Source organism: Furipterus horrens, unplaced genomic scaffold (genome assembly GCF_987537825.1).
Source record: "Furipterus horrens unplaced genomic scaffold, mFurHor1.1.pri manual_scaffold_2, whole genome shotgun sequence".
In the NCBI taxonomy this organism is placed as follows: Eukaryota; Metazoa; Chordata; class Mammalia; order Chiroptera; family Furipteridae; genus Furipterus; species Furipterus horrens.
Window position 1 is genome coordinate 2,538,345 of NW_028327172.1, and position 15,056 is coordinate 2,553,400.

At 60.9% G+C, this 15,056-nt stretch overlaps 2 protein-coding genes across 6 annotated transcripts in view; both read right to left on the minus strand.

The window, feature by feature from the left end:
• Positions 1 to 360: 360 nt before the first annotated feature.
• On the minus strand, positions 361 to 3,165 carry FADD (Fas associated via death domain). Its single transcript, XM_090267423.1, has 2 exons — positions 2,811 to 3,165; positions 361 to 846 (listed from the first exon to the last, which is right to left on the minus strand). Exons 1-2 carry the CDS (start codon positions 3,094 to 3,096, stop codon positions 491 to 493), a joined length of 642 nt encoding a protein of 213 aa, XP_090123549.1. The 5' UTR covers positions 3,097 to 3,165; the 3' UTR covers positions 361 to 490.
• Positions 3,166 to 9,965: 6,800 nt separating this feature from the next.
• ANO1 (anoctamin 1) overlaps positions 9,966 to 15,056 on the minus strand; it is a 128,547-nt gene continuing 123,456 nt past the window's right edge. For all 5 annotated transcript variants that reach the window (XM_090257278.1, XM_090257271.1, XM_090257300.1 and 2 more), the window contains 3 exons: positions 13,950 to 14,134; positions 10,790 to 10,895; positions 9,966 to 10,389 (listed from right to left, as the gene is read on the minus strand). In XM_090257278.1, the coding sequence (XP_090113404.1) occupies positions 10,147 to 10,389; positions 10,790 to 10,895; positions 13,950 to 14,134 (534 nt within the window). In that variant the 3' untranslated portion in view covers positions 9,966 to 10,146. The remainder of the gene's footprint in view (positions 10,390 to 10,789; positions 10,896 to 13,949; positions 14,135 to 15,056) is intronic.

Consider the following 15,056-nt stretch of genomic DNA (forward strand, 5'->3'; position numbering starts at 1 on the left):
CAAAAGTAGTTTTCAATTTATAGTGATCTCATGTAATAACAAAATTTGTGCGCATATTTAAAAAATTTCCCGCTCCCACCATGAGGCATTGGCACAAAATGCCCGCAAACAAGGGGTTAACTCGGGGCTCGCTACCTCTCCTGCAGAATCGCAAGGCTAACAAGCGCTCAGCTGTAATTCCTCCTACGTGTTGGACATGGCTCCCAAACTTCCTCCTGCAGGGACTCGTTTAATGGGTCCAGGATTCCCTCCCCAGGGGGGACCAAGGGGAAGGAAGGGACGCAGGGGCCCCCACCTGAGGCCCGCCAGCACGCCCCGAGTGCCGGCTGCGGCTGGGATGTGCCACGGCGGTGGGGGCGTTGGGGCTCCGCATCGGGCTCATGACCCGGCCTTCACAGCACCGGCCTATGGAAGGCACCCGGCCAACCTGCGGGAGGAACCCAGTCCTGGCTGTGCGGACACCCGCGGTCCCTGGAGAAGAGCGACGAGGTCAGGAGGAGGCCCCCGAGGCAGGTGCGTCTGAGTCCCACGCCATGAGGGACACGGGGCTGCTACCGCTCTCGTTCTGCCGCTGCAGGCTCCGGGCCTGCTGGTCCTCCTCGACGAGATCGGCCACCAGGTTCAGCCGGCAGGCCCTGAGCGCCGCCACCAGCAGGGACGCAGCTGCGTGCTCGCGCGCCATGTTCTTCCAGACCCTCAGCGACTCCCTCACCTGTTCCGTCAGGTTCCGGGGGTACTTCACCTCGATGGCATCGATCTTGGCGTCAGACACTTTAAGCTGGCGGGCCAGTCTTCTCCAGTCCTTCCCCACGTGATCACATATGATGTCAAAGGCTGCAGAGAGGTCTGGGGACAGAAAGAACAAGCAGTCTCACCTGGGGCTTGGGGACTCCCAGGAGACGGGAGACCCGGGTGCTGGGTCACAAGAGGTCCTCTTGTAAAGACCGATGCCACCCAGGAGCAGAGGGGATGGGAGGTCACAGAAGGACCACTGCGGCTTCTACCACCACCCTAGCCAACCCGACCCCAAAACACTGCCCCAGAGCTGTGACTGGCTGACGACTTGAGGGCGGGGCAGGCTGCAGTGGCGCTAAATGCTCAGGACTGGGGACACTCAGGGAGGGGCTGGGAGGGGCCAGAAGGAAGGAAATGAGGTTGCTCCGTGCATCAAATCTCTGGAACCATGAATGTCACTTAGAAAAAGGCCTTTGCAGATGTAAGTTGAGGATCTTGAGAAAAGATCATCCTGGATTATGCAGTGACAAGTGTCCTGACAGGACATACACAAAGAAGCCACATGACCACAGAGGCAGAGACTGAAGTGCTGTGGCCGCAGCCGAGGACACCGGGAGCCCCAGAAGCTGGACGAGGGAGGCAGGAGTGATCCCCTCAGCCCCCAGAGCCTTTGGAGGGAGTGAGGCCTGCGGGCCTCGGTTTCTGCCTCTGCTCCCGACCCGTCGTGAGAGAGCCCGTCTCTGGGGCTTTAAGCCACCAAGTGTGTGGCGATCGGTACAGCAGCCCTGGAGAATGGACACAACCCCAAGTCTTGCTTGGGAGGCTCCCCCAACCGACCACCAGTCCTCGGGCCCTGGCGACCACGTCCTCATCTGCCGAAGTCCCCCCGAGGTCAGCAAGCTGGGGACTACAGACGTGACAGGCTGTTTCTGGGACGGGGCGAGGGGCGCAGGATGGAGACAGTGCCGGGGGGCCCTGCGATCTTGCACCCCCAGCTGCACAGCACCGGACGCTGTCGGCTGTGCACCCACCCGGGCCCTGGCAGCCTGGGCAGTGGTCACCTATGCTCCCACGGCCGTCTGTACAGAGGAAACCGAGCACAGAGAAGGCCACGGTTTTCCGGAGGCCACACGGCCAGACAGCGGCAGGGCCAGGATGCGAAACCCGGACAGGCTGGGGCCAGAGCCCAGTCTCCGCCAGTCGTCACGCTAAGTCGCCCTCCGTACGTGAGTAATAACGAGTCGCCTCCTGTCACCTCCCCGTCCCTGCTCTTCACCGTCTCGTGTGCGTCTGTCCAGCACAGTAACTGCACAGATGAAACACGTGTGCGCGCGCGCACGTCTAACCGTTACCTGCCTTCCCAGCGCATCGGATAAGCGCCGCCCCCGCACGGAATGGCCTTGAAAATACAACGTCCTTTGTCCCCTTTGGTTCGCTGCCTTTAGGCCGGGCTGTGCTCTCTGCCTGCCACCAAGACGCACCAGCTCCATGGAGAGCCACCATGGCGGCGCATTTATATCTTTTTTGGGCCCAGTGACCGAATGAGCGATTCCAGGCCACAGCAGCCTGGAGCCCGTGAGGGGAGCCCCCAAAGCACCCCCCGCCCCAGGCTCTAAGAACGTGGCTAGGGGCTGAGAAATCCTGCCCAACTCGGGTCTCGCTTTCGCGCCTGGAAGGAGCTGGAAGCCGCAGGCGCGGGGCCCGGAGAGCTTCCCGGCGGAGGAAGCCACCGGAGAATGGGCTTGGCCAGAGGGGCAGGTTCGTGCCTGACGCCGCCCGCGCCGGGGCCCCGCCGCCCCGCCCAGGCCCCGCTCCGCTAGGTGCCGGTCACGCGGGCCACTGAACACCCCTCTGAGTCGCGGTCCTCGCGCCTGTGCAGCGGAATGACAAGAGGCGGCACTTAGCGGACCAGGCGGCTGGGGAGAACACCGAGTGTGGCGCCGGGCGTGAGCGCGCTGCCCTGCGGCCTGCTGCGCCCCCGGGGCATCGGTCAAACGGAAGCGCGGGCTTGGCAGGGGTTCGGTGCCCGGCCCCGCCCGCCCCGGCCGCCGCCCCGGCCCCCGGCCCGCGCCCACCTTGCTCCTCCGGGGCCGCCTCGCCCGCCGCGCCCGCCTCGAAGTCGTCCAGGAGCCGCAGCAGGTCCTGGCGCCGCAGGGAGGCGAGCAGCTCGCGCAGCAGCTCCGGGCGCTCGCGGTCCAGCTCGTTCTGCTCGATCAGCAGGGTGAAGAGGTCGACGCCGCTCTGCACGCGCTCCAGCTTCCTCTTGCCCAGGTGGCCCTGGCACAGGAACTTCAGGTCGGCCAGTTCGGCGCTCGACAGGCCGGTGGACACCGAGTGCAGCAACACCAGGAACGGGTCCATGGCGGCGGGCGGCGGCGGCGGCCGCGGCCCCAGCCAGCCACGCCCGGCCCGGCCCGGCGCCCGCTCCGGTCTTGCGCCCCGCGGACGCCCCGGCTCCCTCTGCACAAGCCCTTCCTACCCCGCCCCCGGAAGTGCCCCGCGGCCCGCTCATCCCGCGCCTCGCGAGAACTCCGCGACCCGCGCATGCGCCCGGGGCCCGACCCTAGCCGTTTCCGCCGGGAGGCGCACGACCGCAGCCAGGGGGCGCCCCGCACGGGACCCCCTACGCGGGGCGGGACGGCCTCTGCGCCCGCGCGCTCTGACGCTCTCCCCGCGGCCGGGAACGTGAGGCCGTGGAGGTCCCGAGAGCGCCGGCGCGGGCCGGCCGGGCTCCTTCTGGGAAGTGCGGCCGTGCGGGTGCTGATGACAAAAACCTTCGTTTATTAACGTGTGTGATGGCTGATGCCCTCTAGTGCCCTCCGGACACAAGGGCGCCAAGAGATTACGCAGGGGTTTAGTTAGGTGTTCCAGCTGCATTAATAGTCGCTTTTTAAAGTCGTAGCCATTGATGCTTTCAGTGCTTTTTGGCGTTTATTGAGGACCTACTGTGTGCCGGGCAGTAGGTGCTGGGGACAAATTCGGGAAGTCCCCGCCTGCCAGAGCTCAGTCATCAGTACACCAGGTTGCTGCGAGGCACAGCCGGGGCGCAGAGGGGCGTGGCGTGGCGTGGGGGCGGGGCCGGAGGTGCAGGGGGCGGGGCAGCGTGTGTGCCGGGCAGGGCACAGCAGGAGCAGGGCCGGGGCGCAGAGGGGCGTGGCGTGGCGTGGGGGCGGGGCCTGCAGGTGCAGGGGGCGGGGCAGCGTGTGTGCCAGGCAGGGCACAGCAGGAGCAGGGGCGGGGCGGGGCGTGGGGGCGGGGCCGGCAGGTGCAGGGGGCGGGGCACGCCAGGCGGGGGTGCGGGGAAGCGTGTGTGCCGGGCAGGGCACAGCAGGAGCAAGGCCGGGGCGCAGAGGACGGCTGAGTTTCCAGGCGCCGCTGGGGGGGGGGGGGTTGCAGGGAGGGGCCTCGCAGGCCGGGGTGGAGCCCCTGCCGAGTGTGAGAGGAGGGGCCAAGGCTTCCGAGTTTTGAGAGAGAACTCACAGCCCATATAACTCACTCTCTTTAAAGTGTACAATTCACTGTTGTTTTAGTATATTCGTAAGGTGCTCCAACCCTCGCCATTAGCTAATTTTAGAACATTTTCATCACCCCAAGTAGGAAGCTGATAGCTAATTCGTGGTCACTTCCTTCCCCCCTCCTTCCTGCAGCCCCTGCCACTGCTGAAGTCGTCAGCCGGGGGACATTTCGGTGGTTCCCAGCTTTGGGACGTTGTAAATAGTGCTGCTGCGAGCCCGGAGTGATATTGTGAAGGACCCACTCCGCCACAGGGTCGCATCCACGGGGCTTCACACTAGTGCTGATGAGGGAGGAGGGTGCCCGGGCCTCACACCGCAGAGGGGGCGAGAAGGGGGAGGCCGTCTTTCCATCTGGGTGGACATAACGAGGGGACGGGGGATGCGGGGAAGGCCTGAAGGATGGAGTGCGTACTGACTGACCTGGGGCAGGTGTGGCAGGTGGGCTGGGGGAGGGCCTACGAGAGAGGCCGAGGGGACAGCGGGGTGCAAGGGACGTGGGCTTGGAACAGATCTGGGCACGGATGTGAATTTGGGAGCATTCCGCAGACAGATGTTGTTTGTGATGCTTAGTTTAACGGCAACCTGACAGGGCCAAGGGCTGCCCTGGCCGCTGGTAAAACATATTTCTGAGTGTGTTTGTGGGGGTGTTTTCCTGGAAGAGGCTGGCGTTTGAACCGGTAGCCTGAGTCAAGCAGACGGCCTCCCCAGTGCGGGCGGGCATCACCCGATCCGGCGAGGGTCCCCGTAGAACAAAAAAGGGGCAACGGCGCGTGCGCGCTCTCGGCTGGAGCGGCCCCCGGGCAATGGTGGGCCTTGGTGCTTGGGTTTTGGACTCAGAGTGGCACTCATGCTGCTTGCCCCCCGCCCCCCATTTTCACACCTTCAGACTCAGACTGAACTATACCACTGGCTTCCCGGGTCCGCCCGCTTTCCGGTGGCAGACGCAGGGACTTCCTGGATTCCACCGCCACACGAGCCACCCCTGTAACCAGTCTCCCCATATAGGTCTCCCTCTTTCCTGTTGCTTGTTTCTCTGGAACACCTTGACTAATGCAGTGTTTAGAGTCACTGTGGGGGTGAGCCCTGGGGGTGCCCACTCATGTGACTTGTCTGCAGAGATGTCTGTTCAAGTCCTCTGTCTACTTTTAATTCAATTTAACTTAAAGGTTTTATTTATTTTTAGAGAGAGGGGAAGGGAGGAGAAAGAGAGGGAGGGAAACATCGATGTGAGGGAGAAACGTCCATTGGTTGCCTCTCACATGCGCCCCAACCTGGGGCCGAACCCCTACCCACGCATGTGCCCTGCCTGGGAATCGAACCTGTGACATTTTGGTTGACCAGACGATGCCCAACCCACTGAGCCACATTGGTCAGGGCCCTCTGCCCATTTTTAATTGGGTTGCTTGTCTTTTTGTTGTTGAGTCAAAGGGTTTTTTTTACATATTCTGGATATGAATCCCATATCAGATACACGACGTACAAAAAATCCCCTCCCGTTTTGTGAACGGCTGTCTCTGTTGGCTGTGTCCTTTGACGCATGGAAGGTTTAAACGTTAATGAAGTCCAATGCATGTACTTTTCTTTCACTTAGTTAGCCTGTGTCTTTTAAAAAAGTCAGGAAAGCCATGTTTTACCGGTTTTGTGGATGCAAACCGGTCTTATTTGTGCAGCTGACCAGGGTTTATTTTCCTTTTTTTCTCTTCCTATTGTCTCCGTGTTCCCTCCTTCTTTTGTTTTCCTTTTTCTGTTTGTTTTGGTCTCTCTCATTCATGACGACTCTGGGCTTTGCTTGGGGGTATTTTTTTCTAAAGAAAAGGCTTCCTTGCTGGGCACAGGGGTATATGGTGGCCAGAATAATACCCCCGCCTGCAGCCCCCCAGGGCCCCGCCAGGACGTCCACATCCGACCCCAGACCTGGGACTAGGTTTCCGTGGCAGAAGCGGCTTTGCGGCTGTGGTGAAGATGAAGGGTTTCGAGATGGGGGATTATCCTGGTTTATTCCTCGGCGGGGTGGGGTGGGGGAGGGGAAGGGCTCCTCGCCGTCGCTGGCTTGAATATTGCGGGAGAGTCCAGCCCCACCTCTCCGACACCTTGGTTTTAGCCCAGTGAGACCTGTGCCCGACGTCTCACCCACAGAACTACAAGTTAATAAACGCGTGTTGTTTTAATGCCACGTCAGCAAACAGAAAGCCAGCACTGGCCGCCGGCCGTGCCTTTTCTGGGCGTTTTCCTCCCCGGGTGCAGCGCCCCCAGGAAGCCAGCAGAGGGCAGCAGCCACCAAGAAGCAAAACCAGGGACTCCCCGTTCGGGGCTGAAGTCGGGTCGGGACAGCGGGTGGGGGGGGACCTGGTTACGGTTGGGTGAAGATTGGTGGCCAGAAGGGAGCGCCAGCGGAGGCTCCCGAGGGGCCGGGACACCCGGCTTCGGAGTCCTGGCTACAGAGCGGTGTCTTACTTTACTTTTTGTGTGGAAGTTGACTGTGCACCTAAGGCACATGCAGTATTCTGTGGGTTACACTTCCATGGATTCCTGACTGGTTTGGCTCAGTGGATTGAGCGTCGGCCTGCGAGCTAAGTGTCGCTGGTTCGATCTTCCAGTCAGGGCACATCAGAGAAGGAAAACTCTGACTCCAAAAAACCTCCGCTGCCTTGCGGCATACCTCTTCAGGGGAAAGGCTAAGGGAGTAAACCCCGACAGAAAATCCGGAGCCGGAGTCCCTAAGGCGGTTTGACGTTGTAGTCAACACCGGCAACTCCTGCGGCGCACCTGAAGCCAAGCTGTATTGACTCCGTCTTTCCCTTGGACCCTTGAGCTGCGAAGAGAGGGGCGGTCTGCTGCATGGGCAACAGCAGACCCTCCATATCACCCTGCCCAGGCTCTGTAGCTTCAGCTTCACTGGAGAGGACACTCCAGCGTCATCGCAAGATGTTGATTCAACACGGGAGGAGACAGATACCGTGTCACTCCCGAGTCGGACTGCACAGCCATTCTCGGCGGTGCAGATAGACTCTTAAGAAGCTACACCATCGTCTCTCAAGACGGACGGCTGCCGACGACACTTCCATGAAAATGTGGGGGGACAGGGACGGGGATCCGGGAAAAGAATGGAGCACAGTGAACAAATAACGGCCGAGCGGGGGAGCTCAGACCTCAGTGTGACGAGGAGGCTGCCTTGGTCCCAGGTGCAGCCGGCAGGGAGGGTCCTGGCAGGGGCTGCTCCCACGGGCCCATCCGAGGGACCAGGCTGAGGTGACAGTGCCGGTCCCAGCCGGAGCTCCAGGCGTGAGCCCCCCTGCCAGACGCTGTGGGGCGAGCGGGCGGGCTGCTTGCTGTGGGCACATCCGGGCCAGAGGCATCAGACCTTACCTCCCATCTCCTGCCCAGCACCTTTGCCAGCCTGACTCTGAGGTCCCTCAGGCCGAAGGTGGCACAGCTCAGTTGTCAGGCTGTTTTCCTGCCACCCACCCACCCACGTATCCACCCGGGGATCCAACCCACAAGCTTTTGGTGTTTGGGGAGATGCCCCAGCCCACGGAACCGCCCGGCCAGGGCCCGCTCTCATCTTGAGTGTTGCATGAGTGACTGTCTACAGAGTCTGGGTGCCAGTCTCTATAAAGTCGTGGCTCAGGTGCTAAGGAGCTTTGTGGTGTCGGGCAAGTCCCCTGCCTGGCTCTGACCCTGTGTCCTCATCAGATGGGGTGGAGGGTCCCACTATGAGCCCTCAGGCTTCTGGGAGGCCCCAGAGGGGAGAGGTTTCCTGCAACACTGGCCCCGGGTGCTGCCCTTGGCCCAGGGCTGAGGACTCGGCTCCAAAGCTTGACAAGGACTTTCCTGACCACGCGTTAGGTTTTCTTGGGGACGGAGGTACGCGAGCATGAGGGGGCACCCAAGTTGCAGCTGGTCTGCAAGGCCCTGGTGGCAGGAGACCCTGGCCACCTGGGTGGCTCCTGAGGCCACTGTCCCTAGCTAACAGGGCTGTGCTGCCCCACTGCTGTTTGGTGCCACAAGTGCCCTTCCTTCACAAAATGATGGTGATTCTAGGCAGTGGTTTAAAAACAGGTGGCCCCACTTAACCAAATGAAAACACTGGTGACTCTAGGTGGGTCCCCAAAAGTTTGGGGGGGTAAGTTAAGCACCATGAAATCCCAAGTAGTACTCTGCTGGGTGAATGGGATCGGGGTCAAGATTTGGGGCTAATGGAAGAGGCTGCTGGAAGGTGTGACAGCTCCCACCCGACACATGTGTACACGCATGCTCACATGCACAGGCATGTGTACACATGCACACACAGTCTTAGAGAAGAAGTGTCAGGAACATGTACAGTACTTCATGTGTCTGTCACCAAAGGAAACAGATGCCTGCAGGTCTCACGACTTTGCAGCTCAACCACGGGGCTTGGGGACATTGGGGACGCCCCGGGAGCTTCCTGGGGCAAGGGTCATCAGAGCGTGTTCAGGGAGGGAAGCACTGAACATCTAGCCACGGCCCTCTGGATTTGTGCATTCACTTAAAAAAAATGGTTTCCATAAGAGGATGTTTGGTAATCACCTAATTTTTAATACAATATTCACATACAAAAACCCCATTTCAAACGGCTTCCTGTACAGGAGAACACAGAAGCAGCGGGTTCCACAGTTGTGGCAGACGCTGGGAGCCGCCTGCGGGCTTGGGCAGAGCTGTCGGCTCGCGGACATGCCAGCGTCATGTCAACCACACGTTCAGGACAGATGTGGGTCCGTCTCCTTCCTGCCCTGTGCTGAGGCATTTCTTTCTGTTTCTCTGGGTGCTCAAGGAATTGCAGGTGAGAATTTCAGGTTAGTCTACTGGCTGCCAATTTGGATCACCCACAAGACCTGTTTGTACAAGCTTTTAAAATCATAATTGTCCAACAGTAACATTCCTGTAAGTAAAAATATAGAGAAGTGTTACCAAAATAGAAGCCTTTATTAATAAAAATCTTTGGTAGTAACAGGATTTTAAATTCCTTGCAATGATACTTGGTTAACTGAAAAAAGAAGTTCCTTCCACCTTTGAGCTACAAGAAAAATAAGCCCTCAAATCCACCATAAAATTGATTGTTTAAAAACCTCAATAAATATCCTAGAGCGGTGAATGTTCCCCTGGGAGCCCGAGACATCCCCAAGCCCCTGCCGCCCCTAGAAGTGCCTCCGAGGGTCTCCCTGCCCGCTGTCCTGTCACCCTGGCTTTGCCCATGAGGAGGACGAAGGACTGTGAGGTCAGCTCATGGTTGGCGGGGGCAGTGTGTGGCTGACGGCAGGGACCCCCAATGCGCCTCTCCCACGCCCTCGGATGGACAGGCCAGGCCACCTCGCTTTCTGACCAGAGGGCCTGACAGACTCTGGACCTAGGGAGAAGAGGATGAAAGTTGGCTCCCTTTTCCGACCTCGAGGCAGGTGAGGTCTCTGGGAACTGGCCTCCATCGGCCTGTGCCCCCCCCGCGTCTCCGGTTTCCCTCAATGTCGCACCAGCGCGTGCCCGGTGCCTCGGACCGCCTTTGGCGTCCGTTGGGGCACCAGGAGGATTCAAGAGGGTGACTTCTGACCCCCTGCTCCCTGCCTCTGCAGAGGAGGCCCCAGGTTCCCCAGAACTGCTTCTGCAAAGCGCCGGCCTTGGCTGCCTGTCCTCCCGTCCCAGCCATCGTTCTGGTTAACCTTGAAAAGTAAAGATACAAAATTCCCTGCGTAATGGTTTTGTGCAAAAACAAGGGGGGAAAAAACAGAAAAGACCAAAAAAAAAAAAAAAAAAAAAAAAAGGTTGTCCTATCAGAGGGTGGTCTTCAAGGTTTGCTGCAAACACAGGAGCCACCGGGCCTGGGGGGGGGCCGGACGCCGCCTGCCCGGGGGGCGTGTCCATCGGTCGGGGCGCTGGGCTGCCGCTATGGGGCACCCGCGCGGTAGTCGGGGCCGTCCAGGCCGGCTCTGGGGCTGTGGTTGCTGAATGGCTGGTCCTTCTCAGGGTCCCTCTCCATCCACGTATCCAGCAGCTGCTGCTTGCCCTGCTCCTCCCGCATGAACAGCTCCACCATGAGCACCTTCTCCTTGTGGGTCTGCTGGCTGATGTCCTTGGGGATGTCCGGGATTGCCCAGTCCACGAAGTCGCTCATGAACATGACCAGGTTCTGCGGGAGAGGCAGCACGTGGCGGTGGGAAGGCGGGCCCCAGGGAACGCTCCCCGCCTGGCAGCGCCGCCCCGCCGCTCCCCTGACCGTGACCTGGGGCACCAGCGTTAAGCTCCTGGGCCTCAGTTTCCTGAAAGGTTGTAGAGGGGAGACCAAGGCGGGGCCCCCCTTCCTGCCTGTCTCCTTCAATAGCGACCACTTCTACTGACATGGGCCTGCCCTCGGCCTGCTGTCGCCCCCTCGGGGGCCTGTCCCGGCACCGGTCTGCCAGCCCTTCTGGGGGGCTGAGAGCCAGCTCTGTGGGCACCGAACCCCGAGGCTGTGGACTGCAGGCCTCCTGACCCCGCCCGAGCTCGCGGCTCTCCGCAGGGCCCGCTCCTGGACCCAGGGGCCTGCGCACCTGGAAGACGATGACGAAGGCCAGCCGTGCCGCCAGGACGGCCCAGAACTCCTTGGAGATGTCGTACTTGTGCTCGGACCACGGCGGCTCACGGTAATCTTTGTACCTGCAAATACCGGCAGAGGCGGGGTCGGCCAGCGGACCCTGGGGTTCTGCCCAGTGCGAGGAGGGCCTCAGCCGCCCAGCGCAGCCGCCCATGGGGACAGTGAGTCTCCCTCCACGTCAGAGGGGGGTGGCCAGGAATCACGTGGGCTGGGCAGGGTGCGAGGGGCCTTGTGGAAAACAAGAACTCCAAGAGGTGTCCCGCAGAAGTGGGCTGAGACCATCCGGTGAAACCCTTTTTCCAAAAAGGAATCCCACCTGAAACCCCCAGTGGCTCACACAAAGCACGCGGGGCCTCCCTGGCTGAAGGGGCATGGGGTTCCCTAAGCCTGGTTCCCCCCAACCTCAACCCAACCCTCACTGTCCGCAGAACTGCAGGTGGGGGCCCCTGGTACCCAGTCTGAAGACCACCTGTCCAGCCTCTGCCCTCTTTGCAGGGGAACTATTGCAAAAGCTCCCCGTTTTCCCAGCGCAGCCTGAGTCAGAGGGTAAACGGACAACTGGTGTGGTCAGGGCCTGCCAGGCGACCGCCCCGGGGTGCAGTGCCCAGGGCACCTCCTCTCCCGGCTGCGCCCTCCTGGGTCTGTCACCTCCTTCTGTCTGCACAACGCCACACCCCCTTCCCTAGCTCTCAGGTTTAGACTCGGCCTATCCACTGAGTTCCTGCTCAGAGACGCCGCTCCCTCCCAGCCCTTCTCCAAGGCCCGCCACCGCCCCTGTCCCTAGCTGTGTGAACACCATCTGTATTTATTGCCTATCTACCACGCCTCGGAGCAGTGACGGGCACCTCCCGAGCCTCAGGTCTCTCTGTCCCCTCCCCCTTCACAGAGGCCTGGAGACCCAGGAAGAGAGCCCGAGGTCCTGTCTCCACCTAGGCCCATCTGACTACTCCCTGAATTTGGGAGGTGCTGAGTTTAATGAAACTGACAGCCCTCTGCATTGGGAAAGCTATCAGAACAAACCCAGTTTCCTGGGGTGGACTGCAGGTGCGCCCCTGCTGGCCCCTGAGAAGCTGGGGTCCAGTGGGGAGGCCAGCAGGGGCGGTGCCTGGCTCTATGGGCACAGCAGCCCTGGCCTGGACCTAGGGCCAGCCACCGCCTTGCTGTGCACCCCTGTGCCATCTCCTGGCCTCTCTGGGGCTCAGTCAGCATTCCCTCCCTTACTTACATCATGGGCATTTATTGAGCAGCTACTATGTGCCAGGTCCCAATCCAGGATGTGATTCAGCAGGGGACCCACAGCCAGCACCCCTCACCCAGAGTTTTATGTCTGGAGTGAGCTGGATGGGAAGCTGAGCTGCCAACCGCAGAGACAGACGAGGCTGGGCACATGCCCTGGTGCCAGCTGCCAGATGACAAGCAAGTTGCACAACCCGAGCTCCGATGGGAACGGGCAGCCCGTGTTCTCCCAGCGTCAGAAGCCACACGCATTTGTCCTCCCTCTTCCTTCTGTGCTCAAGGCCTGCTGCACTGGGGACTGCGAAATGCATGTGGGTCACCTGGCAAACTCTTATGCATCCCTCAAAGCCCACTCATGGGCCTGGATGCTGCCACCCACACGGACCTCATCAGAAATGATCTTAAGTTTTTCCTCGCTTTGCTCTCCATGGCCACCTGCCAGCATCCCCAGGGAGGATGATACTGTCCTCTCTGGAGGTGGCGGTGAGCGTCCCAGGAGACCAGGCCTGTTTTAGCACGGGTGCAGCTCTCAGCCCTGCTACGCCACCTCCCTCACACCCACCGCCGCAGGCCGGGCTGGGCGCTGCGCCTTCCGCCCGCTGACACAGGAGTGGCCTCTGGAGGCGTGGTGCTCACACACCTGCAGCCCCTGATGGCGGCCCAGGTACGGGGGTGGTGCTGGCTAAAAGCCAGCTCCCGGGGGCGGAGGGATCCGGCCCACAGTCTCCTGCCTCGTGAGGGCGGAAGTGACAAGACACTTAAAAAAAAATGGAACCTTGAGGAACTAGTATAAAGGACCCATGGCCGTGGACCACAGGGTGGGGGTGGGGGGCAGGGCAGAGGAGAGCAATGGGGGAAAAACTGGGACAACTGTAATGGAAAGTAAAAATAAATAAATAACTTTAAGAAAGGTTTAAAAAGAAAAAACAAAAACATGGGGCCTTCGCCCCGTGTCCTTGGCCCTCACCACATGGCAGCACGCCCCAGCCGATGCGTGGGGCAGGAGCCGCTTCCTACCCAGTCAATGTCTGGACCCTGGTGCCTGACCCTACACCCCCGGCTGGCCCTGTGAACATCAGCATGGGCCCTTCTGAGGGGGTTTCTGACAGAAGGACCCTGCACCCCCAGCCTCCTTCCTTCTGAATCAGGCTTCCTCTACAACTCACTCTAAGTTCAATAGGTCAAGCCAAGGGCGTTCTTGGTGCCAACATTCCAACAACCCAAGTGTGGGTGCTGATGAGCGGGAGGCTTGGGACTTGGCACGGGGGGCACCTGCCCGTGGAGGGACCTCAGGGAGGAGCCGCTGGGCCTTCCCTGGCGCCCAGCTCCCAGTACTGAGTCCTCCTCCAGGGGACCAGGCGGAGGGTTGGAACAGGTCATCCTGTCGTCCCCTGGTTTACATGCCCACCTACGGGCCCCTCCCTCACCCAGCACCCACGGGGCGCCAAGCTCTGTTCTCTGACTAGTCAGGGCCAGCGGGAGTGTCTGCGGTCGCTGCACCTCCAGCAGCACCGCAGAGTCCGGCAGACTCGGTCCTGGGACTTCTGTTGACGACTAGGAAAGAGATATTCTTGCCACTGGGACCACTGTGCGGAGAACTGCTGGGGGACCTCTGTGGCCCCCAGGAAACAATGCCAGCATGCAGGAAACCAAGCTGGGAGGCAGCGCCCATGTGGGGCCTGATGACACACTGTGGCGCCTGGATCCAGCCATGCCTGAAGCTGTCCTACGCTTCTTAAAGGAACTAATAGATCGGCTCCTACCACCACCCCAGGGATCTTTCTGGGGGGAAGGTGGAGCTGTTCTGCGACTTGCCCCTGAGAGAATCCTGGTCCCCACTGGGCCCCCCCAGAAACCCAGCCCTTCGCCGAGAGTGCTACCTGCAGATGTGCACCTCGTAGCCCAGCTCCAGGGGGTCGTTGGGTGCTGTGCCCTCCTGGAAGTCGCTGACGTTGAAGAAGGAGAGGGTGTGGTTGATGAAGCCGTACATGGTCCCGTCCTTGCTGTACATGTACAGGTACACCAGGCGGGGGATGAAGTCGGACGTGAAGGAGATCACGAATGCCTGGGCCGGGAGCAGTGGGTGAGCAGGGGCCCCGGCACAGGGTCCAGCCAGCCGCATGGCCCTCTGCCCGTGCGTTGCCATGGGATCACACACCCAGCAGACACGCGAATGATGGGGGGCACTCCCGTCAGCCCCTGTGGCAGCCCAGGGAGCTGGGGACACGTGGCCCCTGAGCGGAAGGCATGCTGAGCGGGGAGGAATGCTGGCAGCCACCTGCTCGCTGTGTGACCTTGGGCGAGCCGCCTAACCTCTCTGTGCCTCCACTTTCTTCTCCTCACACAAGGCTAACGACACCCACTGTGCATCCCTGGTGCCTCATTTTGGCGGCTTGTGTGGAAGGGAATGAGGGAGGATGGGGGCAGGGCTTTGTAACTGGAGTTTGTACCCAGCTCATCCTGTCCTCAGGCCAGCTCTGGGGGCGGCCGGTGTGGGGCCACTGTCAGCGCAGGGACCTGGGGCCTGACGCCCAGGGTGCAAGTCGCCAGATCTCTCTCTGCTTCGGCTGCCTCACCTGCGAGGTGGGGCTATAACTCCCTGCCTCCAAGGGCTGCGTGTGCACTAGGCGGCAGGCACGCTGCAGGCACTTAGAAGGGCCTGGAAGGTTCTAGATGCTCATAAGTGGTAGTGGTCATCATTACTATTATTTCTGAGCTTGAGGGTCCCTGCTGGGCTGAGCATCACTTCCTGTGCACTGGGGACAGAGTCCCAGGGCCTCGCGATGACCCTGACCGGGCCCCATGAGGAGCCACCTGCCTGTGTGCAAAGTGGCAGCTCCTGGGGGCTCCGGCTCAGCCCGTGGGCGGCAGGGGTGTCACAGGGTGGCACTTGGGCATGCCACAGCTGCCTAGGGCTCTTGCATCTGGGATGTAGCCTTGGGGGGTGTAGCGCCTGGCGGGGGACCACAGGCAGGGCTAATCACAGC